The sequence below is a fragment of the Aspergillus karnatakaensis genome (assembly GCF_047715665.1).
Source record: "Aspergillus karnatakaensis strain CBS 102800 unplaced genomic scaffold BJY04scaffold_3, whole genome shotgun sequence".
NCBI classification, from domain to species: Eukaryota; Fungi; Ascomycota; class Eurotiomycetes; order Eurotiales; family Aspergillaceae; genus Aspergillus; species Aspergillus karnatakaensis.
In genome coordinates this window covers 1,002,355-1,026,680 of record NW_027395715.1, presented here as the reverse complement: position 1 = coordinate 1,026,680, position 24,326 = coordinate 1,002,355, and the positions used below count along the sequence as shown (strand labels likewise).

The 24,326-nt window shown below is 51.1% G+C and overlaps 9 protein-coding genes across 9 annotated transcripts; 5 read left to right on the top strand and 4 right to left on the bottom strand.

The window, feature by feature from the left end:
* Nucleotides 1-3,125: 3,125 nt before the first annotated feature.
* BJY04DRAFT_77536 (NifU family protein) lies at nucleotides 3,126-4,926 on the bottom strand. Its single transcript, XM_073721049.1, has 3 exons — nucleotides 4,443-4,926; nucleotides 3,847-4,383; nucleotides 3,126-3,781 (listed from the first exon to the last, which is right to left on the bottom strand). The coding sequence occupies exons 1-3, from the start codon at nucleotides 4,740-4,742 to the stop codon at nucleotides 3,638-3,640; spliced, it is 981 nt and encodes a 326-aa protein (XP_073576598.1). The 5' UTR covers nucleotides 4,743-4,926; the 3' UTR covers nucleotides 3,126-3,637.
* On the bottom strand, nucleotides 4,776-6,982 carry BJY04DRAFT_77541 (Zn(II)2Cys6 transcription factor domain-containing protein). Its single transcript, XM_073721050.1, has 4 exons — nucleotides 6,796-6,982; nucleotides 6,227-6,736; nucleotides 6,032-6,172; nucleotides 4,776-5,975 (listed from the first exon to the last, which is right to left on the bottom strand). The coding sequence occupies exons 1-4, from the start codon at nucleotides 6,853-6,855 to the stop codon at nucleotides 5,112-5,114; spliced, it is 1,575 nt and encodes a 524-aa protein (XP_073576597.1). The 5' UTR covers nucleotides 6,856-6,982; the 3' UTR covers nucleotides 4,776-5,111.
* A 146-nt stretch (nucleotides 6,983-7,128) lies between these two features.
* BJY04DRAFT_178337 (zinc finger HIT domain-containing protein) lies at nucleotides 7,129-8,363 on the top strand. Its single transcript, XM_073709725.1, has 2 exons — nucleotides 7,129-7,295; nucleotides 7,364-8,363. The coding sequence occupies exons 1-2, from the start codon at nucleotides 7,225-7,227 to the stop codon at nucleotides 7,845-7,847; spliced, it is 555 nt and encodes a 184-aa protein (XP_073576596.1). The 5' UTR covers nucleotides 7,129-7,224; the 3' UTR covers nucleotides 7,848-8,363.
* Nucleotides 8,364-9,543: 1,180 nt separating this feature from the next.
* On the top strand, nucleotides 9,544-13,798 carry BJY04DRAFT_204899 (putative Ras guanyl-nucleotide exchange factor RasGEF; the record flags this gene model as incomplete). The annotated part of the gene is made up of 6 exons (XM_073713545.1): nucleotides 9,544-9,789; nucleotides 9,855-10,176; nucleotides 10,244-10,429; nucleotides 10,850-12,324; nucleotides 12,375-12,803; nucleotides 13,358-13,798. 6 exons carry the CDS (start codon nucleotides 9,544-9,546, stop codon nucleotides 13,796-13,798), a joined length of 3,099 nt encoding a protein of 1,032 aa, XP_073576595.1.
* BJY04DRAFT_178331 (putative PP-loop ATPase superfamily protein) lies at nucleotides 13,784-15,605 on the bottom strand. The gene has a single exon (XM_073709724.1). The coding sequence runs from the start codon at nucleotides 15,409-15,411 to the stop codon at nucleotides 14,143-14,145; it is 1,269 nt and encodes a 422-aa protein (XP_073576594.1). The 5' UTR covers nucleotides 15,412-15,605; the 3' UTR covers nucleotides 13,784-14,142.
* Nucleotides 15,606-15,607: 2 nt separating this feature from the next.
* On the bottom strand, nucleotides 15,608-16,588 carry erg2 (C-8 sterol isomerase ERG2). The gene is made up of 3 exons (XM_073709723.1): nucleotides 16,200-16,588; nucleotides 16,113-16,139; nucleotides 15,608-16,033 (listed from the first exon to the last, which is right to left on the bottom strand). The coding sequence occupies exons 1-3, from the start codon at nucleotides 16,480-16,482 to the stop codon at nucleotides 15,696-15,698; spliced, it is 648 nt and encodes a 215-aa protein (XP_073576593.1). The 5' UTR covers nucleotides 16,483-16,588; the 3' UTR covers nucleotides 15,608-15,695.
* Nucleotides 16,589-17,560: 972 nt separating this feature from the next.
* xgeA (putative endoglucanase) lies at nucleotides 17,561-18,521 on the top strand. Its single transcript, XM_073721048.1, has 2 exons — nucleotides 17,561-18,023; nucleotides 18,079-18,521. Exons 1-2 carry the CDS (start codon nucleotides 17,689-17,691, stop codon nucleotides 18,479-18,481), a joined length of 738 nt encoding a protein of 245 aa, XP_073576592.1. The 5' UTR covers nucleotides 17,561-17,688; the 3' UTR covers nucleotides 18,482-18,521.
* A 1,639-nt stretch (nucleotides 18,522-20,160) lies between these two features.
* On the top strand, nucleotides 20,161-21,715 carry BJY04DRAFT_77406 (cyclin family protein). Its single transcript, XM_073721043.1, has one exon. It carries the CDS (start codon nucleotides 20,397-20,399, stop codon nucleotides 21,618-21,620), a length of 1,224 nt encoding a protein of 407 aa, XP_073576591.1. The 5' UTR covers nucleotides 20,161-20,396; the 3' UTR covers nucleotides 21,621-21,715.
* A 353-nt stretch (nucleotides 21,716-22,068) lies between these two features.
* BJY04DRAFT_178323 (putative proline utilization protein PrnX-like) lies at nucleotides 22,069-24,323 on the top strand. Its single transcript, XM_073709722.1, has 2 exons — nucleotides 22,069-22,600; nucleotides 22,668-24,323. The coding sequence occupies exon 2, from the start codon at nucleotides 22,729-22,731 to the stop codon at nucleotides 24,136-24,138; it is 1,410 nt and encodes a 469-aa protein (XP_073576590.1). The 5' UTR covers nucleotides 22,069-22,600; nucleotides 22,668-22,728; the 3' UTR covers nucleotides 24,139-24,323.
* The last annotated feature ends 3 nt before the right edge of the window (nucleotides 24,324-24,326 follow it).

Below are 24,326 nucleotides of genomic sequence, written 5' to 3'. Positions count from 1 at the left end.
TTATGTTTCGTCGCCGTTGGTTCGCGAGAAAGTTGAGTGAGAGCGGGAATGCGGAGAGTAAGTAGGACGGCGCAAGTTCGCAGGGACAGTACAGCTCGGGGGTTCGGGGGGTGTGGGTGAGGCGGAAGGAGGCAAAAGTGGTGAGGAGTTGATGCGACGGCCCGCAGTGAGGATAATCTGGGGCAAGATTGAGCACTTTTTTTGAAGCGCAAGATCGAGGCGGGTCGATGGAGAAGATGGGGAAGTCCAGGGAGCAGTATTTAAAAGAGGGCGGGATGCTCGTAGCAGCAGAAACAGCAGAAAGAATAAGAAGAGAACAGAGAGCGAGAGAAAAGACAGGCCAGACGAGGGCAGAAGAATGGTAGAAAAGAGGAGACGGGAGGTTGTACAGTGGTCGGGACAGTGGTAACTGGTAACTAGTCAGTAGTTAGTGGTAGGGAATCTGCTAACTAACTAAGGAGGTGAGCTAACCTAAGGGAAAGGCTCAGACCACTGCTGCTACTACAAAGGAGGAGCACTGCGAGCCACGGGTCGGGGGCTCCCAGGCTCCCTGCTAAAGTGGCGCAAGTCCTGGAGCTAGCCTGTTAGTATTTTCCTAACAGTCCATTTCTCCCTGTGGGTTTTATTTAGCTTTGCTATCTATCTATTTCTATGAATCTCCATCTTGATGATTCGCCCCCTGGTTCTGGAAAGAAGGAGCGTGATCCTGAGCATTAATGGTGCTGTTATGCCCGCCGTATACGACATCCATGGACGCCCCCCTCGCTCCCTCTGTTGTCTCCATGATGGAAGACGAAATGGATAATGGATAATAATTGAATAATGCGTAGGGAAATAAATTAATAGACATCTGCCAGGGCGGGGTAAGTGATGCTCTGGGTTCTAGATAGTGGTCTGGTGCATGGCCATGGAGTCCGAGGCTGTCGACTACCCTACAGAATAGAGAGGCGACAACCTAAACCGTTAGAGTGGGCTTATGCACACGATCAATAGAGAGGCAATAGCGAGCCAATCGCAGTCTACAGCATTGCAATTATGTGCAACTTGGCTCGTCTTCCCGCGAGCGTAGAGGTGGTAGTACCACCTGTCATCGCGAGGTGGTCCTACTACTGGCAGTATGACAGGCAAGAGTTGGCGATTGAAGAGAAGCGCGAGCGATCTGAATGAAATGAAAGAAAGCGGCGATGGTGGGTCGGCGGGGCTCTGTCGGCCAAGTCGAAGATCCTCCACAGCTTTTGACTGGCCTAGGAGAAATTGCCCCGGCTGGACTTTCAGGCTCTCAGGCAGCAGGCTCAGTTAACTTCCAAGCCGTTGAGCCTTGAGGGTATGGTTTCGAGATATACAACATGATTTAACGTCGAGTAGTGGCTATGTGCCTGGTGCACTTTGTTTTGCAGGAACTCAATGGATGTCTCAAGCTCAGACTCCCGGCTTAGCAGGGTTTCCCGGAGCACCGCACATGAGACCAGGATTGCCCATTGTCAGCTTCCGTGCCCCCCAAAATCCCTCATAGCCCACATCACGGTGTACAGGGTGTCTTCTCCATGGTATACTCCTCCGTATATATTTCCACCTAAGGATCAATGGTGATCCATCTCTTGGAAGTCCAACTGTCGGTGCCACAAATAGCGTAGACGACGTCATCCTGCCGTGATGTGACACTCTGCTGGGCAGAGAGATGGGCGGAAATCATCGCAGCCGGCACTTCATTATTATTCCCCATTTCTCATTACTTCACCAGGAATTGCGGGGGAACGAGACGAACAAATGGCATTGCGCTGGCCTCTCATTTCCGACCAAGGCGGATTCCGAAGGAGGGGCGAACTTCAAGGTAGGTGGCCCTAATGCAGGATCGCCGCCGCTTGAATTGCGGAGAGAGCTTCTCATCTTCCCGCACCACATTTTGGCCTCAACACCTTAGCCCAATCCCGACGCCTGCTTGTCGACAGATCGATGGGGGCTTTTGCTGGTTCTCAACTTGTGGCGAAGCGTTATTATTATTCCTTGCATATCGTCGTTTCTGAAGAAGTCTTCTGACAGCAAGGATAAGGTGATGTGTGGGAAGACCATGGTATAGACCGGGGAACCATCTCCTTCACTGATCTTGCTTCCCCGTATTGAGCCCCTCCTCCCAGCCCCTTGCTCACCTCCAGGCTCCATGGCAAATGACGGCGGAGCAACAAAACCCACGGATCGCTTCGTTCCCCGGCTCAATTGTCAGATAATATCATGGTGAGTATCAGACAAGGACTCCCAGCAGTCTTCGAAACAATCACCCACACAGACCCATGATATCACTTTCCTCAGGCTCAAGCCATGGATTTACAGTGCTGTCGCTACCCTCGCGCGTGGCTTCCGCAATGACCAGTAGCTGATCCCTTTGAGCACGGTAGTCCAACTGTTCAAGTTGTCAACTAGTCCATTGTTCAATCTCCAAGAAACCCTACATATGAGGTCCGAGCCCAACATGCTTTCCCACAATCCACACAGAACCCACCACATGTCCTTTTTTCTCCTCCGGAATGCAGCCTCCCCGCACAAAGCAAACATCCCAGCCAGAGCTGCCTGTCAGTTGTCACGGGTCTTTCGACACTTTGCTCCTTCGAGGGAGTCAGTCGAGAACCCAATTGTTGCGATCTTCGGTGATGTGCACAGCACGCTGGAGCAGCCAAATTGCGGGGTACGTCAGGGTTCCAACTTCCGACTTGCCGGGGCCACAGCACACATCGATCCACGATGATGATGATTATGATGATGATGATGGCCCAAAAACAATGTATGTCTTATGCTTCCATGCATGATTCCGTATGGCGCAAATCTCTTTACCATATCAAGTGCTATGAGCCAGCTACCGATCTATCATCCCTGTGCTGGTGTGGAAGCGAGCCCCATAGAAGCGCTCCAGACTCCAATCCATCCTAACCGAGATCGAACCATGTAACTACCACCTGCACACAAGGTCTACTCTTCGCTCAAGCCTCACGGTCATGAAACCCGTCTATTATGACTCCGTTCATCCTTAACTCGCTTCATTTGCAAGACGCGTAGACGTGCGTAGGTGAAGACACCGACCGAGTCTATCCGCGGTGCTCTTTCACCTTCCAGGTTCCACCTGCCACAAGCCAACGAGGTGGGAGGTACTTTTGTGATAGATGGACTTACCTAGGCTGTCGGAGATTATTACTCAAAGTGTATCTGCACGGGTTGGCCAATCAGTCGTAAATCGAGGTCAGAATTGCTTCGCTTTAGGAAAGCTCTCATGTGTAGAACAAAGACCCGGCCAAGAGCCTACGAAGCAGATAAGTTGGATCGCTCCATCGGTGGTTTCTTTAAAAAGTGGCAGAAATTTGAAGGCCAGAGATACAGTTTTGCAATACTAATGTGTTGAGGGAGATTATCAAAGCATTGATCATGGAAGGGAAATGGGTTTTCATAACCGCTGAGATATATATAGAGTGGGTAGCTGACTGGCAGATGAATAACAAAACCCGGGCGTTGAACCCATGGACTAGAACGATCTGGTCCAGATCCGAGGAAATAACATTTTGCTGTCATATTGTGTAATTGTACAAGACTTATAAGCTGATTATAAGTTCACGAAACAAAACAGAATAAAACTTCAGGAGGATTATTCATCTCATTGAGCCGAATCCAGAGGCGTCGAGGCAGTCGCCTGAGAACCCTTCTGCTGTCGCAGCTTCTCCTCGAATTTAGCGAACTCGAGCATTGAGACTTCCTCCTCTGGGTCGGTGGCTTGCTCAACGCCCTGCACCTCCTCAATCTATACGCGGAAAGGCCATATTAGTCTCGAGTCCAAGATGAAAGGATAGATACGAGATGACTCACATAATGCATAAGCATCGACTCAATGCCATTCCGCAATGTAACCGTACTCGAGTCGCAAGTTCGGCAAGCTCCTCGCAGCTTCAACATAACAATTCCGTTCTCGAACCCGCGGAACTCAATGTCTCCTCCATCTTCCTGGATCGCGGGTCGGATTCTCGTTTCCAGCAGTTCCTTGATCATACTGACGACCTCGTCGTCTTCTTCATTGTAGCTGAGCGAGTCCTCCTCGCCGCCTTGCTGTGCGTTTTCTCCGCCCTTTGATACGGTGCTGACGATTGCTTCGCCAGAGCTAACGGCTTGGGTGATGAGGCTGAAAACTTCCGGCTTGATATGCGCCCAGTTGGCGTCGCTTGCTTTGGTTACTGTGATAAATTCGGGTCCGTAAAAGATTGATTGTACACCGTCAACGTTAAAAAGGTTCGCGGCGAGAGAGGATGGGTGAGGGGGTGCGAGGGTGGAGCGCGGAGAGAGGTACTCCAAGAAGGAGGTTGAGAATCCCTCTGGGAGAACTCTGTGGTTTGGGATAAATTTTAAGGCCTTTAGCACGGATCGATCAGTATATGTGAGCGTCTCAGATGATCCCTTCATAAACATACATCAGGGTTCGGCGTCGACTCCGTCTGGATAAATATTGTGCGCTTGCTGACCGGCGATGGTCCGTTGACTCGAGAGTGAGCGCCGCTCAATTGATGTGGTCGTAATGTTGGCCTATGCCGGGCTTCTGATGCGGTGATGGTCGGCAATCGAGCTGAGCTGTGGATGCTTCTGAAAGATCCCAAGGCAAAGGGTCTGATCGTTCGGGGAGAGCGCTCGGCAATGTTGGAAGTCTGTGAAGTGAGCCGGCCGTTGAGGATGATTCGCCTAGCCATATTCGCAGAAGTCGAGCTAGCAGCCATGATGAGAGTAGACTAATATCCAACGTTACGCTTTGCGTCGCTGAAATGTTTTTTGAGATAGATTTTCGATGCCCATGATTGTTTGCCGTTTCTCGGGTTTCTCTGACGCAATGCCGTCCACGTGATTGTTTGCTGACAAATAATCCAATGTCCAATCATGATCAAGGTAATTAGTATATCGTGAGCCGGTTCGCCACGATTTCCAATGGCGAAAAACATCAAGCCGGAAGGTAAGGGCTAGGCCTCGGGGTGTTGGGTGCAATATAGTGAAGAATGTGGTGAGTAGGAAATTCTCCAAGCTCGAAGCAAGGAGAGACAGGAGTGAGGCTATCCTGTAGCATCTTCGATGTGCCCTTATTGTCAAATGCTTCAAGTTTCTGGCACCAACTGAGGAGAAAGTCTCCTTTCGTGAGCCGCTTGATAATTAGGCCAAATCATCTCTGTTAGAAAAGGAGCAAGACCCATTCCTAGTTGACCTAGGATCATGAGGGCATCCTGACTCCACTTCAATTTAGCGGTACACTTCTCAACATGGAAAAACTGCACAGCCATGCTCAGGTGTGCTATCAGAGTTTGCAATCCCAACATCTTCACGTTGGGCTGTATACAATACAGAACCGATCGACAAATCTCACCCCCATAATGTTCGGCAAGGGCAGTATAGGTTGCTGAGATGTTCGCTCCCGGGGAGGCTCTCGTGGCTGTGTCCGCCGTTTCTCCGTTCGTGAAATCATAGTAGACAGGGACAGGAAAATCCCGGGGTGGGGTGTCGAGGATAGCGTATATCTCGCCGATCAGGGGATAAAGCAAGATCAAGGTAGACCAGTATGTCAAGTGAGACTCTGCGCAAGTCACAGAGGCAAAGTCAAGGGGATCAGGAAACAAGTCAGTTCGGAGAGAGTTTCGAAAGTCTCCTTGAGGCAACCCATCAAAAGGCGAGGCTTTCGGGGCTCCTAGCTTCTGCTGCATAGAGACACAGACTTGATGGAGATTCTCCTCCAGTGTCAAGCTATCAAGTAGGATCTGCTCTCCGATTGTACGAGTTTTCTCGGAGCTCCCTGGCTGAGCGTTCGCAAAACGGTCAACTCGTTCCATTATCGCACAACATTCAGCAAGTAAATCCATAAGCTCATCAAGGGGATCTCGGGAATCGCCAGTCTCTGAGGAGCCACTCATCCACAGCCGCGTCTTATATAGATATGGTGGTTTACGCTTCCCAACAGCGTCACATAGCTAAGTCACAAGAGTCAGTATACCTCGGCGTTTGCCACAATCCAGCCCTTACTGACCGTGACAAATTTCATTTGGCGGTAGAACAGCTTTTCCGCAAGAGTTTTCTCCTTGTGAGTAGAAGTTTGTGTAGATACTGCAATGCCACCCTGAACATGCGCTATCCACGCACCGAATCCCGGCGGAGAGCAGTTGACCAACTAGGCAAAATGTGAGATACAGACAGAATTCATGCTAACGGTTTGTTGCCTCACCTCGTAGTTTTGAAGAACAATCGTGGTGTACAGTATATCTTGGCCAAGCTTGGCACCGGATGTTATCTTGCTATTAAGAGCAACTAAAGTGTTCCCGTATAGCATGTTGCTATATTGAAGCAAACGTTCATCCTGATTTTGTTTGGCGAGTAAGCCCGTGGAGAGACAGATGGCTGCTCTCTCCAGGATGGCACTACCCCCACTGCCAGTAAGACTGGGGAGCGTGTGAAGCAGGTGTTGTGCCGCGATATCATGTAGATACTCCCGTTGGGGGATATAGGCGTCAATGAAGGCTGTGAGCAGTTGAGACCGAAGTTCCGGTTTGACATTCAGTCGCGGTATGCCAGGCTTTGAGGGTCTAATTAATGACACTGTTGGATCGGATGCCAGCTTCTGGGACTTCTCAGCCGCTGTCCCGCCTCTGTGGACGAAGACCTTCTTTCTCTCATATCCGGTACACTGATGACCATACTTGGTACACCGCAAGCACTCCGGCTTTGTTTCATCACACTGGCCGCAACGTAAGCACAACCAGACAGCATAACACCTTTGGGGGGTTGTAAGCGCACCTTGACTTTCCGGCGCCGGCAGGTATTACACCCGGTGGACGTGTACGGGATGCCACCCATGATCGTTAGGTACCAATAAGTTGTCTACATAAACGCATGGCTATCAAAAGCTTCCAGTATGTATCAAGCGTCTGGTAAATAGCAATCCAGGGCAATATTAAACGCTTATATCTGTGGTCAACAATCGAATCCTGGTTATGGTTGTGCAAGTGGTGGCTGCGCGCTGCCGTACAACCTGACTCGCCACGGTCATCGCACCACCGCATCTCCACGTGACTGGCTCTTTGTTCCCCAAAGTTTTGGGGGCCGTTTTCTTCAACCTTACTGCTTTCGGCGACGAGCATGATAATTATTGCTCCAGCATAGCAGCAATGAAAGGGCTGCCTTGATACTGCAAGACTGGACATCTGTTTGGGTAAAGAGACCAACATGACAAGTCTCTGTGAAGTCTGCGCTGCAGAGCCCTTCAAATACCGATGCCCTACTTGCGGTCTGATGAGGTAAGTTTTTTGAGTTCCTCCCAAGGTTCGGATCTGGCCTGGTCAATAAGAACTAAATCGATATACAGTTGCTCCTTAGCATGTACTAGGACACATAAGATTTATTGCGCGCCGAAACCCACAACTGACGATGCGAGCATTTCCCAACCGCAAACTGAAGGAGCCGCTGGAGAGGGTGTTATTGAAGATGAACATACTGCGCATGAAGGCCAAACTCTGACGCCGTGTGAGCTTTCGCCCCGAATAAAGGAACTTTTAGAACGGTACCCGTCACTCCGTAATCAACTACGAGATGTCTATACGGCCACCTTACAGGAGCAATGGGTAGAAGGCCCGGCCCATGGGGACAGACCACGACGCTTTATTAGGGGAAAGCTACCTCAGCGCAGCCACGGTCCGTGGACTCGAGAAAAGGGTTTCAAGAGGGGTTTAGGGAAAGTTCGGAAATACAGAACGCAGTGTGAGGATGGCTCGGAGGTTGGCAAAAGTGCTGAGGGCTTCATGCGACTATTGACTCTGGTCAATGAGGGTACTCTAAATGATTCCCAGTGATGGGATTTTTGGGACCACTCTCCTAGATTCCCTACCGCAGGGCCTATCGTGCCCCCCACCATGAATATCTCATATAATGAAAGGTGTGGGACGATTTGGCGGGGAATGAGCCGAAATTGTGCTTAGCACGCTAAACAACTACTAGAGAAGGGATAGCTTCAGGCGCATAGTGCTCGGCTGCTCCTGACGCAGTCAAGGCTGGGGCGCTATGTGCTCAGTTCACACCCTCATATTGTCGTCCAGTTCCAAACGAGACATGACTTAGGCTAGCGAAAGGCTAGCCACTACAAGCCGCCCACAAAAGCTGAGAAGCTTACTTCAGTGTAACCGGAGTTTTTCAGCTCTCTAGCGTTTAGAGAAACTCCATGTACTGAAAGTCGTCCGGAGCCTCAAAATGACAAAAAGGAAGGCTGCAGCCTCTATTTAGATTTGATAGAAATCAATTTGAGTTGAAAAACAAGTATGAGCTACCTAATAACGCGAGAAGGTTTCAATTCGAGTGGTACTAGTTTTGGGTCTGTTCAGTTTATATCAGTTGTTACTCACATCGCTTCTCGCATCCAGACCCAGAACTTGGAAGACACCAAAATATATTTCCCCGCGCATAACCCACAACGCACAGGCCAGCCTTTAACCCACGATTATCCAGAGCTGAGTCAATAATGTCTTTACCGGAACGTTGGGTCCAAGACTCCAAGTCCTTGAGCACGTCCTAGAATACACTGGCTCCTTTTCTGATTAGCAACGGCCATTGAGCTGCTGAGAAACCGTGTCTTGTATGACAGTTGGAATTGGCTACGCGATTCGTTCGAGCCCGTTCGCTAGTAAGATTTCGGCTTCTAGTTCTCGGGCCTGCGATTCGACCATGACTCTTCATCCTACCTATTCCTTCCTGTCAAGTCCTTCATTCCTCCACGAATAAATCACCCGTATTCGAGCTTTTTAGCCGCTAGAAGTGACCTACCAGCTTGGTTTGTGCACGTCGAGGCGGGCTGCAGATCCCGAAGTGGGCGCGCAACTTTCTGCTGAACCATCAGATTTGCTGCTAAGCCTGGACTACTCCAGCTACAAGTTGATCTTCTTACCTGCCTCTTCCTTCAGACCACGCGAGATCGACCCTCTACTCAATCGTCACTGCACCGGATTCCACCTGCCATTGGCTGCAACTAGAGGGCTCATTATCCTTCAGCTTTCTCATTGACCCGCGCCTGTCCGATTACCATCAACTACTTGCGGCGATCCGACCTCGCGAAATCCTGTGATCGAGCTTGTGATCAATTGCTCAACTAGATTTTATATACACCAGGTTTGATACCCGTGAGGAATCCCTTTTATAATTCTTATACAAAGAAGATAGGATTATTGCTAACTTACGATTTACAAATCTTCAGATTATCCCAAAACTAAGTTGGAGTGCACCCGACTAGTCGTCGAACGTTTTCGCAAATCACATTGAAAAAGATCAACGGAGATTGTTTGCATAAGAGATCCGACTTGGGAAAGCAATTCAACGCGAGGATCCATTCGACGGGGTAGTCTCTTCAAGTTTCCTCAAAGCGACAATGGATGAGCTGCTGCGTTCGCCTTACTTCCTTACCTAGCACTCGGATTCTGCGTCGTCGCACTGTGTTCGCTTTATTGATTTTCACTGGCGCCATATAGCATTCCATTGGTACACGCAATTGTCACCTTCATAATGTCCACGCAGCCCCCGAGGAGAGAGCGGGCTTCGAGCGATCGAGCCCAGGCTGGCCTTTTCCCCCAACGACCAGGTCTCCAGAGTCGAACGATTTCCGCTCCGCCTGGGGGATTATACAAGCTCGACTCAGCAAGAACGGTGATGGAAGGCGGGAGTAGTGTCGGACGGACCGTAATCGAGGAGGATGAGAGTACAACACATGGCGGGGGAAGTAGTGTCTCATCACCCCAGATTGGAAGCGAGGTATGGCCCTTGTGATTGTGGTATACGAGTCTTGAACGCATCCCTAACCATCGATTCGTTCCAAGGCCACCTCCAGATCGAATTTCCCGCATGTCAGCATTGCCGTAGTTGGCGGAGTTGGGGTCGGCAAAACGACATTTATTCAAAGCGCTTTGGAAATGAAGCAACCCCTTACGCAACGATCTACAACAAAAAAGATGTCTCTAGATGGGACCGTGTACGTCGTTCGCCTGTTGAAAATACACACGGACGAAGTTGTCCCGGGCAGCAATGGGAAAATAAAATGGCCACGGTTGGGGAGTGATACGCCTCCGACTGTGGACGGTGCACTGCTTTTGCACGACGCGACTCGCCCTGCAAGCCATCCGGAGACGCTGAGGATGATAGGTTAGTCCTGTCCGATCGGTCTAATAAAGCACATTTGAGGCAAAAGCTCACGGACCTTTCTTGACAGACATGTTCGTTGCGGCTGCAGTCCCGTTCGTGTTGGTCGCTACCAAATGCGACAAGAGAGGCCCCGATGGGCCTTTCGAGACACCATTTGGAAGCCGTGAAGTCCATCGAACATCCCCTGAAACACCGCAGAAACAGAAAATGTGTATTGCTGTCATCTTGCGTGATATCTTCAACCAAAAAGATAGTAAGTGTAAAACCAAAATTGCCTGAATGATATGGTGTCTTTCCCAAGGAGAGATGAAGATGGCAATGAGGGTCCAAAGAACGGCTCGAAATTTGGCCATGCGACAGTCAGCACCTTTGCGTGCGACTTTTTACATATGATATGATATGCATGGTCGTACGGTGTGATTCCTGAGATTAGGAATCATACACTGCCACCCTGCCGCAAGCATAAGTCACGCTCATCGACAGCGTTCTCAGACCGTCCCCGTTCGCGCTAGTCTGCGGCGCGGTTGGGGTTTAGCTCGCGTACCCTCTTGCCATCTTTTTTCGATGACCCTTGATGTGCAATTTTCTTGCGACAGAAAAAGGACAGCACAAGTCCCACCATTCTTGTCTACCTGGTATGATTCTGTGTTGGAGACTAATTATCGTCGCATAGTTCTTGTTGAAAAGCCAACAAATCCCCCCAGCACACACGAGTGGCATCACACCCGCGCCCGCTCAGAAAACCCCACACCGTTGCTCGCTGGAGCCGCGGGCGGCCCCTATAGTAGTGCTGTAGATTCAGGAGTCGATGGGTACGGCGTCGACCGTCATCCCAGCGATTCAAAGACGCCGCCAAACCTGGCTTCCAATGCACAAGGTTCACGGTATGCCCGGAGCAATTCGCAACCGGTGCGACCGCACACACCACCTTCGCGACTGAATCCAAATCGCCCTACAGGGACAGATTCATCCCCAGGTAAAGATCAAAGCCGACAACATCGCCTCCACACAGCCTGGCGGAATAGTGGCGGATCAGATGCTTTCAGCAGCTTCCTTGACATGGAAGACGAGATTGATGGACCGCGGAGCGCCCCAGATAGCCCAGAAAGTAAGGATAAGGCATCTAGCGAGAGTTCATCTAGCGAAACGGGATTTACGTTTGATGAGCTGGTTGACCGCCTCGTTGCTCAGCCCATGTCAAAACAAGACTCTAAGTTTGCCTCGATTTTCCTATGTCTTTATCGAAAATTTGCAGCACCAGCTACGCTTTTGAACGCTTTGATAACCCGCTTTGAGCGGAACGAGAAGAACATCACGGACCAGTTGACTCGCATCGCGGAACAATCGAGGCTTCTCAATGTTATTGCCCAGTGGGTCTCAGAGTATCCTGGCGACCTGGCATACCCCAAGACAAGAAAACGGATTCAGGATTTTGTTGCGACACTCGAGCGGAGCCACTTTTACATGTTCGCTGCGAAAGAGATCGGATCATATCTCGAAGGAAATGCAGAGGATGACGATGTTGGCTGGGCATTCAAGGATGGCGAAGCCGAAGCTTTTGATGGACACGAAACGTTCTTCGACAATTCTGCTCGAAGCTCTCCGTCCATGTTCCTGGGTGGTTTCTCAGGTGCTGATGACGGGGATGACAACGAAGAGGAAGAGGATCCTATATACAGCATGAGTGCACTGGACCTCAGCGAGGGTATACATGATCAGCCGTCTAAGCTGTCAACTACATTGTCGAATGCTTCTCCTATAGAAAAGCCTGGTACAATTTCGAGCCAGTCTTTCACCTACCTGAGCATGGATGCCGCACAGAGGGATGCAGAGAACGTTGTCTTGACCGGACGAATCTCCTTGACGAAGATATTATGGCGGCAGTTGATGGAGATCCCAGACGAGGATTTCGCAAACGAGCTGACACGTCTTGACTGGATTATGTTTAACACTTTTCGGCCACGAGATCTCGTGCGACACGTTAGTCTTACTGGTCCTGACAAGGACAAGGTTCAGAGCTTGAAGCATGTCAACCGCATGATCAAGCAGTTTAACCATGTTGCGTTCTTTGTGGCCAGTGTGATTCTTTTCCGAGATAAACCTAAACACCGAGCAAGGGCTTTGGAGAAGTTCATGAACATTGCGCAGGTGGGTTAACCCCTAATCAGGCACTTCTTACCAGCGCTAACAAGCCCTAGAAACTACGCCGCCTGAACAACTATAACTCCTTAGGAGCGGTCATTGCCGGCGCCAATGGGACACCCGTGCGCCGACTCACTCAAACCCAAGAACTGGTCCCGCCGCAGACTCGAAAGTCGTTCTTAGGGCTGGTCGTCCTTATGGGCACCCAGAGAAGCCACTTTGCGTATCGCCTAGCATGGGATAATTCCTTCGCTGAACGAATACCATTTCTACCGCTCCACCGCCGTGACCTGGTCTCAGCTGAAGAGGGAAACAGGACCTTTATCGGCGAAAACCGCATGCGAATCAACTGGAAGAAGTTTGAGGTCATGGGCGAAGTGGTACTTGGGATCCAACGTAGCCAGAAGACTCCCTACCCACACCTGCACCGATACGACGAAGTTGCCAGGTTAATCATGGACACTAAACTCTCAGGTGCTGAAGACGTATGTATCATCATCCTGTTATTTCCACAGCTATCGCTCACCAACTCTTTAGGAACTATATTCCCGCAGTGCGCAAGTTGAACCGTCCGCGGGCGGGGACATGGGACGGAAGAAATTTGGCTGGCTACGCCCGTAATGATCATCGACGGTGATGATACAACTAACGAAAACTCATGAAATGGGGAAACTGAACCTCGACCTACATACACACCCTACCTATACCTCTCACGATTCCACGCTTCGCCACTGATGAAGGATTAATGAACACTCACGATCGTCATAAGATAATGTACATACATACTCTGGACATATGTATCTGTCACATTCCATAATCTTATGTATACTTCAAAGAACCAAATGTACCAATGTACTGAGAAAGAAATGACTACCCTACACTATTCTTTTTTAACATCAGGAGAATGTATACTTGACATCACGTGATCGAAACTGATCTCAGTCTCGAGATTCAAGATAAGAGAGCCGGCGGGCATCCACCAACTTCGAACGTCAAACACCGAACCATACCGCGCATTTCAACAGCCAACGAACCCGAGCGGACCAAAGGCCAAACACGAACCACCCTCAAACCTCATCAAATTCCCAAAATGTCCACACCCACCATCCAATCGCACCTCAAACAAACTTACCGCGCCATACTCCGCGAACTCCCACGCCGCTCCCTCTCATCCCCAACGCCCCTGCATAACAAAATCCGCGAAGCTTATAGAGCCACCACACAATCGAATGGCAGTGCAAGCGCAGGAATGAATGAGGGAGAGGCCCTCCGCCGCCTCCAAGAAGCCGAGCAGTTCGCGCAGTATGCGAAGGCGCAGAGGACATACGTGCAGCTTGTGGATCGGTATAATCCTGGGTCGCAGATGGATGAGGAGGAGAGGGTGAGGCTTACGGCGAGGCGGGTGGGGTTGGATTTGCCGGAGGTGTTGGGTGGGGAGAAGAAGAAGGGGAAGGGGGCGAAGGATGGTGAGGAGGCTTGAAACGAAGATGGGAAGAAAGACTGAGCTTGGGGTTCTAAAAGTGGGAATCGGACATCTTATTACGAGGTCTGGGTCGGAGTTTGTGTATATATATTTGTATTATATGGTGTTATATTAGAGGTTGCACATTTGCGTTAATATCTAGACGCGGTGTAGAGCTGGATGCTAGTGTATGGTTCTCTAGACTGTATCGTGACTCGTTTTCTGCTGGGGCTGATGAAGGGCTGTAGCTTTGGTGGAGTGGCCTGCCTTCTGCTTGTTGCAGGGTGGGTTGCTGAAGGGTCTTGCGTTGATGGTCCTAGAGCTGTCTGTGATGTGGTTTCTGAATTGCCACCCGAGTTGCTTCATCCCGCTAGCTGAACTTGCTCCATATGTCTCTGCAATGTCGTACTGCTTTCCTCTTCCTCAGCCGTGACTTCCATCTCGATCGCCGTCTTGGGCCTGTTTTTGTTCAGGCCCTCGAGCAGCGTGCATGCATGGCACCATTTTTGGCTGGTGATATATCCACATCGTTCACACTTGCCCAGTACCTGTTCCTTAGGGCCAGCTTTGGTCATTGGTGCCTTTCTGGGCTTCTTTGGCCCTCTTTTTGGCAGCGGGACTGCCGTACCCTGCTGTGGTAGTTTGATCTCTGTCTCCAAGTCTGCTGCGGCGTCGTTCTGAGCCAACCTCTTCTCCATGTCGGCCATTTCGCCACCGCTCGATCTTCCGTTTTGACTTCCACAGCCTCCCATTGCAGACTCATCTCCAGCCACCGCAGCAGAAGCTGGTTTACCACCATCCGCCATAGGAACAAGAACAGCCATCTCCTCACCACTCCTGACAATGTCCAGAATCGAGCTTGGTCTGATCTTCTCCAGATCCTTGATCAACGTACGCGCACTCCCCCGGAACGCCTCCGGCGAATAAATGCACTCTGTACTGAAATAGTCCAGTTGTTTGTGGTGCGCATAGAGCACAATCTCCTTCTCATAAGCATATTTCAACGGCTTGCTGCGCTTGATGTCCGACGCCGAAGAGCCTGTAACGATGCTCGTTCCCCGTGACAGTCGCGGCAGGTCAGCTCGTAATAAGTTCATCATCACAGTCTCTGCCACATCATCCGCGTTATGGCCCGTCACAACATGGTTGATGCCCAACCGCTCTGCACCCCGATCTAACGCCTGCCGCCGGAACACACCGCAATATGTGCAGTTCCCCTTCTTGCCGATTTGTTCCACCACTTGGTCCATTGTCCAGCCGTACAGCTCGCCGTATCCGACGATGACGAGTGGCATGTCATATTGTACTGCATTGCGCTTCACGGTTTCGAGACTGTCGTCGCGGTAGCCCTTGATTCCCTCGTCTATGGAAAGTAGACACAGGTTGAGGCCATAGTCGTGTCGCTCATTTAACGTCTTAAGTACCGAAGCTAGCACGGTGCTATCCTTTCCACCACTCGCACCGATAGCGACTCGTTCGCCGCGGAAGAAGAGTTTATTCGAGGTAATGGTTTCGTGGACTTCGGTCTCAAATACGTCGAGGAAACACTCGCGGCAGAGTTTGTGGCGGTTCTTCGGGCGGATAATCACAGCTCTTGCCTTTTGGCAGTTGAAACACTGTGTAGGAGGCATTGTGGTATCTAAATTTTGAGAACTGACGCTGATGCGGGGGCGAGGGGAAAATCATTTTTCACCTTTTTTGGGCGATTTCATGATAAGGACTGATAACGATGCTGAGTCATTGTTTGAGCTGTTTGCATGCGCTTAAGGGGTAATTTTTTGAACCGCTATTGACGAATAGATAAACAAACGCATGAAATATCCTAAAGGACGATTAATATTATAAGGTCTATATCTCTCTAAGTACATAATACAGTTTTATGAATAGTTCACCCATCATTGTCTCGTCAATCCGTCTAAAACTTGCCCTTGAGCGCATTGGCAATCATCTCCCGCCCAGTAATGCGCGAGGTATCCCACAAAGTCGGGAAGTCTAGTGTGCTCGAGAAGGTATCGGCGTATCCGAAGAAGAGCATAGGGGGAATCCAGCCACGGGCATACTCGAGAGCGAAGCAGGAGGAGTCCATCTTGTATTGCTTGACATCGCCGCGGTGGAGGTGGTGGACGCTACCGGGAGGGTAGACTTCGGGCTCGTAGGATCCAGGAACGTAGGCGAGCTGGGTGCCTGTGAGGATGTTGAAGTAGTCGTCAGCGGTGTGGCGGCCAGTGTGACCTTCAGTTCCGATGGCGGTGCCTGCGTTTTGTTAGTTTGTGTCATTGTGCGCATTTCGCTGGGGTTGGAAAGGAAGGGGTGGCTGGAGCGAGGATCGTACCGAAGATGATCAGATACTCGGTGATACCTGTAGCGCATTAGTATGGTTTGAAGAATATCTAGTTTGCGAGGAAAGGGAGTCACATACTGGCGTGGATAATGTACATGGCGCCCATTGCGCCGCCGGCATTGTTGAAGACCCATTCCTCTTCCTTGTTCAGGTGAGTGGCGCCGACCTTCTCGTCCAACTCGGCGACGATGTAGTTGACAATGGAGCGAGTGTCATTTCCGTGGGCGGCGATTGCGCGCTGCGAAAGATTGTGTAGATGAGCCGGGTCAAAAATGTAGAATTGCTCCAGGCGCGAGTCGAAGTACTTGTAGACTCCGGTCAACAGCGCCACGAGGGCGATCAAGAAACTGAGAACACGCATTGAGTCGAGATCGAGCCCTGTACAGCGAGTCAAGGTACGAAGAAACGTGATTATGGAGGAGGTAGGGTTGTAAAGGGGAAGTGAACAGTGTCTGTGGAGATTGTTTTTGTTTGGAGGCCGCGGAATCCATAAGCATGATCTGATTTTTTTCGACTGGTTGCCGGCGAGACTTGGCGGCGATCCTATTTACTTGCACCATCTTCTTCTCTGTGCAACAGCAAAGACATGAAAGATCCACCATGATCATTGATTCTCGCCAGCTTGATGTTATTTGAGCTTAATTTTCATAACAGCGTTGGAGAGATTCAGTGCTTATGTGGCAGAGAGGTCATTCATTCACATTGATGTCTGCAGGGTGTTTCCCCGGATTTGACAGCCTTGGCTCCGTGCCTTGTTCGCAAGCGATCTTCGTCACTGAGTCAAATCCTCCACCAATGCTGTTTGACTATGTTGACACGGTCATGCTAGTCCAGTTTGCACATCAGCTTCCGGCTTTGCCGTGCTGTCATCGATGGGAGCCTGTTTCATGCTGAAGCAAAGGGGCTTCTGATCCACCACTCCGTTATCTGCCTCCACCCTAGCCTCGGTTGACAGGGAGACGATGTTCAAGCGGACAGCAGGATCAACAACAGTGATCATTTCCGCCAGGCCAAGACCTCAGTATAAGGAATCGAGTTTGTACAAACGGCCCCTCCCCCGCCGGAACAAAACGTGGCGTCCAGGTTGCAGAAAACGAGTGCTGCAGAAACATCAGCCATGGCATCACTACCGTCTCGTGGTCTTGCCGATCACCGAGACTTTCCCTAAAAGATTCAGGAACAGTAACAGACAGTGCCGCTTCTGGGACGACAGGACTTTTCAAATGCCTTTAGCCTGTTTTTGGCCCATGGCCGACCAGTCTTTGGGCAGATGTGGCTTTCTTGCCATAGAAGTCCTCGGTCTGTTTTAAGACTGACTCCGCACTTCATTTATTCAGCTCCTGGGATTGATGGGATCAATGAGGTCGAAACCGACTCCAGAGAATAACGGGTCTTTGTGACGAATGCCTCTCCAAGTTTGGAGATATACCCGGGTCTAATATTCACCATCATGGTGTCTCTGAAGAGCATAAATACCTGGCAGCCCATAACAGGGCCATAGTATCTCAGCAAACTCTATACCACGGAAGCTTACACCCTGTTAGCCGTTAGCCTCTGACTTGAAAACATGAAGCTCCTTGCTCTTACTTTGGCCACCTTGGCCTCCGCTGCCTCCATCCCATCCATTTCCCTCAACCGCCGTGCCGACTTCTGTGGCCAGTGGGACACCGTGACTGAGGGCGATTTTATCCTGTACAACAACCTTTGGGGTCAGAATAATGCCGACAGTGGCTCGCAGTGCACTGGATTAGACTCAGCCAGCGGCAACTCGATTGCCTGGCATACGAGCTGGAGCTGGTCCGGTGGCCAGTATAACGTGAAGAGCTTTGCCAATGCCGCATATCAATTCACCGCAACCCAGTTGAGCAGTCTGAGCTCGATCCCCACCACCTGGGACTGGCAGTAAGCCATCATAAACATTGGCATCTTTTGAACCACGATACTAATACTGAGACAGGTACACTACCGGAACAGACATGGTGGCTAACGTAGCCTATGATCTATTTACGACCTCGAGCCCCGGAGGAGACTCGGAGTACGAGATCATGATCTGGTTGGCGGCCCTCGGTGGCGCGGGTCCCATCTCCTCGACCGGCTCTTCCATTGCGAGCGTGACGCTTGGTGGAGTCTCCTGGAATTTGTGGTACGGTTGGAACGGCAACATGCAAGTGTACAGCTTTGTTGCGTCGTCCACGACTGAGAGCTTCTCGGCGGATCTGATCGACTTCGTCAACTACCTGGTCAACTCTCAAGGCCTTTCTTCCAGCCAGTATCTCACTCACGTGCAGGCCGGCACCGAGCCTTTCGTTGGCTCTGACGCGTCTTTCGTTACTTCATCTTACTCTGTCGAGGTTTCGTAAGCGTGGTTTGGTGGAAGCTGCAGGATGCAGGTGGAGGGACTGGAAACAAATGAATAAACTCAAAGGTTGGCGTTAACTTGTCAATCAATGCATTTGCTCTCATTTGCCTTCACACGGCGCTTGCGGCTACACATTAACGACAATACGGAGTAGTTGATACAAAAATAGAAACTATTCTCTAAGCGCTTCACTGGGTCAAGATTCCTCTGACGCAGCCTGGCGGCTACGAAGCGAAAATAGCACCCTCTCATGTTGCATAGATCAAGCGACACAACGCGCGCTTATGATCATCGTCGTCTGTTCTTTACTTAGACACTGGACTCGATCTATTCCTGGCCTCCTAAGCGCCGGGTAGGCAGACCATGTTACAGATATGATCAGCCCACTTAGGATGATTTGTGGTGTTGAATTCGGCTCTATTTAGACTGTGCCGCTAGGGAAACGTCCCAAAAGCCGACTAAGGTGATTTCTACGTGACGTTAAGGCCTTCACGCAAATGTTTAGTTCGAGTGTAAAGCGGCGAGGGGCGGCGACAGTCACGTGTACGGAGTAGTTAATAGGGGCAGACTCGATTATACTCTCAGTTTGGGAGCTACCACCGCAGCTCATGAGCACAAAGCCGAGTCAGACGCGAGATACGAATGCCAGTTCAACGGTTATGCTGACGTACCACGTCATGTTAAGCCCAAATTGCTGGTTGTGAACCCGTGGAGGGGGGGAATGCACTCTACTACTTACGCGCCGCGTTTCAGGTCCTGCGGGACGATCCTGGAGCCTTGAGAGGGTTGTTCACTGTTCAAGGAGGCTGTCGAGTCGAGTACCGGCATGGACGCACACACCACCCGCCTGTCAATCTGTTTGAAGTTTGACGATAAATCGGTTGCCGCTGGTCTGTATCCATCGCAAATGCATAATTCAAGCGGAAGCGCAGGACAAGAATAGCAGCGTCAGTGCGGAGAAAGCTACATCTTAGCATCCGGTGCCTGGGCGCTTACATGCAGCACCCTCCCGGGGGCGATCGATCGCTGGAGTCGAGTCAAGCTGAACCTTCCAGCCACGGGTGAAGCAGAGACAGACTCCATTTTGGGACTCCATTCCAGGCAGCGACAGTCGAACCATCAGGCTCTGAACGCTCCCCAAGATCCAGGAGGCGTGTCGCAGGTGTTGCAGGACCAACGCGCTGGAAGGGGATGATTCGCCCTTGATTACCTTGCCCGTGCATGTTTGGCATCCGATTGAAGGGCTAGCTTGCCTGTGCTCCTGCCAATCATCCACGATCCTGACCCTCGCGCGCGCCAACTGCTACGATAGCCCTGGAGGTATGGAGACAGGGACTGGTCAAGGTATGCAGGTCGCGCGTTTGGGTTGGGCCACTTGGTTGGATCCTTGCAGTCCAGCCTTTTTTTGCTCCTTTGCCCTGACTGCCAAAATCCTCTGATCATCTTATTTATATCAGGAGGCAATCACTCATGAATGCTGCACGAGATCTTGGTCATCACCCTCATTCCTGAGCTATCCGGTCGCTGTCGCGCTCCTTTTTCTTTATTTGTGTGGCCCATTGCCCTCGCCTTCCTTACGCTCTCTAGACTTTAGATTGTCTACTTAATCAGTTATATTTACATTGATCGATCGATTTGTGTCTCACCCTCTCCTCACCTCTTGTCTCACTGCTTGCCGCCATTGAAGGGCTTCCACAGTTGACAGGACAACGACTGCATTTTTATTCCTGCTGGCAGGACGATTTTAACCCACATTCTTTACGTCGGGGAACATTCAGGAAACATTTGCCTGGCATCTACGGTCTACGTATTGCTCATATTTATCGCCTCCCACTTCATTTTGTCGGCGGCTCCCTCGACGTTTTTTCACTTAGCCATCACTACCCCATCCTAACGATATCACAACTACCGTCAAGATGGATCTCAACCGAGCAGCACTGCAAGAGTTTATTACCCAGCCCGTCTCGCGGGAGATGGTGGTGCATCTGGCCCTACATGCTGCACGAGTCATCCGCTGCGAGTCCCATGTGACAACAACTGCAACCACACAGCATGGACAACATACACCTCCCGGCACTCCGCCAATGGATGCTGCCGATCAGCAGTTCCCATCGTTACCGTCAATCGACACCTTCATTGCTTCGCTGGTCACTCGCTCGCAGGTTCAGGTGCCAACCTTGATGACAACCCTAGTATACCTCGCCCGCCTGCGGTCTCGACTGCCCCCGGTCGCCAAGGGGATGCGGTGCACCGTCCACCGCATTTTCCTTGCCTCGCTCATTCTGGCTGCTAAAAACTTGAACGACTCTAGCCCCAAGAACAAGCACTGGGCCCGTTACACGGTCGTCAAAGGCCATGAGGACTTTGGCTTTTCGTTGCCAGAGGTCAACCTGATGGAGCGCCAGCTCCTGTTCCTCCTGGACTGGGACACCCGTGTCAATGAAGCAGATCTTTTCCTTCACTTGGAGCCTTTCCTTGCGCCGATTCGTCACCGTCTGCAAGCAAGGGAGGTCGAGATGCGTCGGCCCCGTGAGTGGCATCGCTTTCAGGCATCTGCAGAGCTGCTTGCCTGCCGTCTCCGCCGCCAAAAGCTCGAGGCTCGTCTAGAAGCCCGCCGCCGACTCCCTCCAAGCCCTCAATCGTCTGCAACGCTTTCGTCCGCTTCTTCATCTTCTAGTCTGCAAAGCGACTCCAGCGTATCCGACACCGACCGATACCAGCCATACCCCCCTCGACGCCGACCATCATCTCGCAGTGGCATGTCCGTGTCTCCACCATCAGTCCAGGATGTTCCAGGCCTATCGAGGACCGAGACAGTTCCATCCCTCTGCTCACGCTCTTCCAGCGTAGCCCCAAGCACAAGGAGCAACACGCCAGCTAGCCTGCGCCCATCCAGCTCTTACAACAACATGGAAGACGTCCAAGTGGTTGATGCATCACGTAGCCCGGGCCTCAGCAGCGGATACGTCCACCTCCCCTCGACAATGCTCCCTCTTGACGTGGCAAAAGGAGACGACCTGCACCAGCCGAGCAAAAAAATGCGCATGAGTGGCCACTCTAGCAGCAGCGGGCTTGTGGCGCGTTTCTTGGCGTCAGCTACAGGCACATACATGGGCAACCGCATGCGGCCTCGGGCCTAGTCTCGCCCCTGTCAGACTGTTCCTGATCCCTCTACCCCTCCCTCCCAACCTTATCACCAACCACTGAGAATTTCCCATCGCAATGTTTGAGCTGGCCTCATACACGCTAGAAGAATCTCAAGAATTAGTCCTCCCACTCAACCCCCGTTAATACCCAGCGTCGACTGCCCGAGGGCCGATCGTCACTTCTCAAACATCCCACTCATCCGATCCAAATACCCAGAGCAGACCCTTAAGGTCTCTCTTCGCTGTTTCATATGTTGATCTTGCATTTGCATTCAAGGCGGCGTTCTTCGATTTTTTTCTCGCTGCCTCGTTTCTTGTCCTTGTTTGGCTTGGGTTTTGGCTGGTATGGTAAAGCTTGGGGATATGATTGGATCTACGCATGTAATATGCTATGTAGTATGAACTGAATCGAACTGAATCTTGAAAGCTTGGATTAAATGCAGACTGAACTTGAATTATCGCTGTCGTCTTAAATTGTGGCTAGATGCCGTTCCCGTAGGAGGCAGATGGAGGGCGTCGGTCGCAATCGGCATGGAGAATGCTGGCAGAGCCTTATGCGGTCTTCTTGACATTGGACACACCTTATAGATAGTCTGAAAATCTCCTCACCCACATCTGTTTGAGATTGCTGGCTACCTAATATCTGTATACAAATATCGAGGATGTCCTAGATAGATGATTACTCAACATGAGTGAGATCCATGGATAGCCTTGGAGACTGGAGAGCTCGTGCCCCGCCATAACAATCAGCTGTGCGTCATCCTCTCCACCACGCTGAGAACAATCGCTTTCGCTGTCTCAAATAGAGATCGAAAATAATTCTACGCCTTTCTATTATTACTCTGGTCTCCGACTCTGACTCCTCGGGCGCATCCTCGGATGTAAAAGGAGCCGCTTGTTCGCCACTGCGCTGCGTTTATATCTCCGACGCCGACTGCGCCGTTACCTTACCTCCGAGTAGGTACCTAGACAGTCTTACTTCCGCCGCGTCAGAGGTATCGTTATCGCCGGGTTAGGGTATATAAGTTGGGATTGGCTTACTGTCTCTGTCACTACGCGCAAATTCGATTCACCAGCTGAAGAAAGAAGAAAAACCGCCTCGATGCCGCTTACTATACTTTCAGGAGCACAGCTCCGTTCGCTGCTTTTCTCGCTAGACCGCGATCAGATCGTCTCGATTCAGCAGAATTTAGGGAGCGCACTTCGAGACTACTCCATCGGTAACCAGGACTCGGGATGTGCAGCAACCCTACAGCCTCGAAGGACGGCCGTGACCCGACTATGCGGAACCACGACGATATTCATGCCTTCGAGCACTCGACGAGCGATTGGGATAAAGGTCATTTCGTTGCAAGATAAGGGATCAAAGCCGGGATGTGAGGTGGAGACAGGAGAGGATTTACGAAATCTCAAGAGGTTCACTGCTGCAGGGACGCCGGGGTCGCGAGACTCAATGGCATCGGTGTCTTCTGAGATGAGTGAGCTGTCGGTGTCATCGAATGAGGACTCAACAGAGCGTTCTGGGAGTACGTCTAGCAGTGAGAGCGAGTTCCCGACAGCTTCAGTGGATAAGAAGCCCGTTGGGGCTGGGGTGTCGCAGACCATGGGTGCGTGGCCGGGAGTTGGGTCAAGGGATACCTCCCCGAAGGGGAGTGTCACATTGCTTGACGACAATAGCCACCCCTTTGGGTTGATCAACGCGGAAGAGTTGACACCTTTCCGAACCGCACTGACGGCGACGATGATTTTCAACAAGCGCAAGCGGGTGCGCACGGTGGTGGTGTTTGGGGCCGGCAAGCAGGCTTACTGGCATATTCGACTGGCGCTCATCTTGCGTGGTGAGGATATCAAGCGAGTGTTTATTGTCAACAGGTCATTTGAGCGGGCAGCACAACTTCTGCGGGAGATATATGCACCAGAGAACTCGAGCTGGCGGAGGGATGTTAAGTTCTCTGCCGTGAGCAGCGAATTCGGAGAGTACCAGCGGATTCTCCATGATGCTATCAACAAAGCAGATGCGATATTCTGCTGTACACCATCGCATGAACCTCTCTTCCCGGCAGAGCTTCTCACATCGCGGGAGGGAAGACGGAAGGGTCGACTGATCAGCGCAATCGGATCGTACAAACCAGAGATGTCTGAGTTACACCCGGACATTCTTCGCGAAGAGGTCACAGTTCAGCCGCCGCATCGCCATTTTCACAAGCATGTGCAGCGCAGCGGGGTGGTTGTGGTCGACAGTCTAGACGCGGCAATGAAGGAGGCTGGAGAGCTGATCCAAGCGGATGTCAAACCCAACCAGGTAGTGGAGATTGGCGAGCTACTGATGGTCCGGGATTCTTCAAAGGGCTCAGATAGCGCAGACGACGAGAAACGCTTGCGCGAATGGGTGGAAAAGGGGAATGTCATCTTCAAGGGCGTGGGATTGGGTCTGATGGATTTGGTGACTGGGAGCGAGTTGGTTGAGCTGGCGCGGACAAGAAAGATCGGCACGACAGTGGAGGACTTCTAAACAAAGTCCAAACCTATTTTTGACACCAACCAGTCACACAGTTGGCATTTGTTGATATCGAGAATGTCCAAAAGTAATCATAATTGTAAGAATGATGATTTGTTGACAGGAGGAGGGCAGCACAACGTGACACCGCCCGAACGGGACATAGCCTGGAATGACATCAAGCATCACCTCACTTTTTTGGC

Excerpts from the sequence above, each read along its gene's own strand:
- BJY04DRAFT_77536 (XM_073721049.1), bottom strand. The coding sequence starts at position 4,742 with ATGGCTGCTAGCTCGACTTCTGCGAATATGGCTAGGCGAATCATCCTC. Across the intron at positions 4,384-4,442 it reads AGTCGACGCCGAACCCTGAT|GCCTTAAAATTTATCCCAAA; the intron begins GTATGTTTATGA and ends TCCGTGCTAAAG. Across the intron at positions 3,782-3,846 it reads AGTCGATGCTTATGCATTAT|ATTGAGGAGGTGCAGGGCGT; the intron begins GTGAGTCATCTC and ends TTCCGCGTATAG.
- BJY04DRAFT_77541 (XM_073721050.1), bottom strand. The coding sequence starts at position 6,855 with ATGGGTGGCATCCCGTACACGTCCACCGGGTGTAATACCTGCCGGCGC. Across the intron at positions 6,737-6,795 it reads GCCGGCGCCGGAAAGTCAAG|TGTGATGAAACAAAGCCGGA; the intron begins GTGCGCTTACAA and ends CGTTGCGGCCAG. Across the intron at positions 5,976-6,031 it reads GCCAAATGAAATTTGTCACG|CTATGTGACGCTGTTGGGAA; the intron begins GTCAGTAAGGGC and ends CTTGTGACTTAG.
- BJY04DRAFT_178337 (XM_073709725.1), top strand. The coding sequence starts at position 7,225 with ATGACAAGTCTCTGTGAAGTCTGCGCTGCAGAGCCCTTCAAATACCGA. Across the intron at positions 7,296-7,363 it reads CCTACTTGCGGTCTGATGAG|TTGCTCCTTAGCATGTACTA; the intron begins GTAAGTTTTTTG and ends ATCGATATACAG.
- BJY04DRAFT_178331 (XM_073709724.1), bottom strand. The coding sequence starts at position 15,411 with ATGCCTCCTACACAGTGTTTCAACTGCCAAAAGGCAAGAGCTGTGATT.
- erg2 (XM_073709723.1), bottom strand. The coding sequence starts at position 16,482 with ATGCGTGTTCTCAGTTTCTTGATCGCCCTCGTGGCGCTGTTGACCGGA. Across the intron at positions 16,140-16,199 it reads CATGTACATTATCCACGCCA|GTATCACCGAGTATCTGATC; the intron begins GTATGTGACTCC and ends AATGCGCTACAG. Across the intron at positions 16,034-16,112 it reads CGAGTATCTGATCATCTTCG|GCACCGCCATCGGAACTGAA; the intron begins GTACGATCCTCG and ends AACAAAACGCAG.
- xgeA (XM_073721048.1), top strand. The coding sequence starts at position 17,689 with ATGAAGCTCCTTGCTCTTACTTTGGCCACCTTGGCCTCCGCTGCCTCC. Across the intron at positions 18,024-18,078 it reads CCCACCACCTGGGACTGGCA|GTACACTACCGGAACAGACA; the intron begins GTAAGCCATCAT and ends ATACTGAGACAG.
- BJY04DRAFT_77406 (XM_073721043.1), top strand. The coding sequence starts at position 20,397 with ATGGATCTCAACCGAGCAGCACTGCAAGAGTTTATTACCCAGCCCGTC.
- BJY04DRAFT_178323 (XM_073709722.1), top strand. The coding sequence starts at position 22,729 with ATGCCGCTTACTATACTTTCAGGAGCACAGCTCCGTTCGCTGCTTTTC.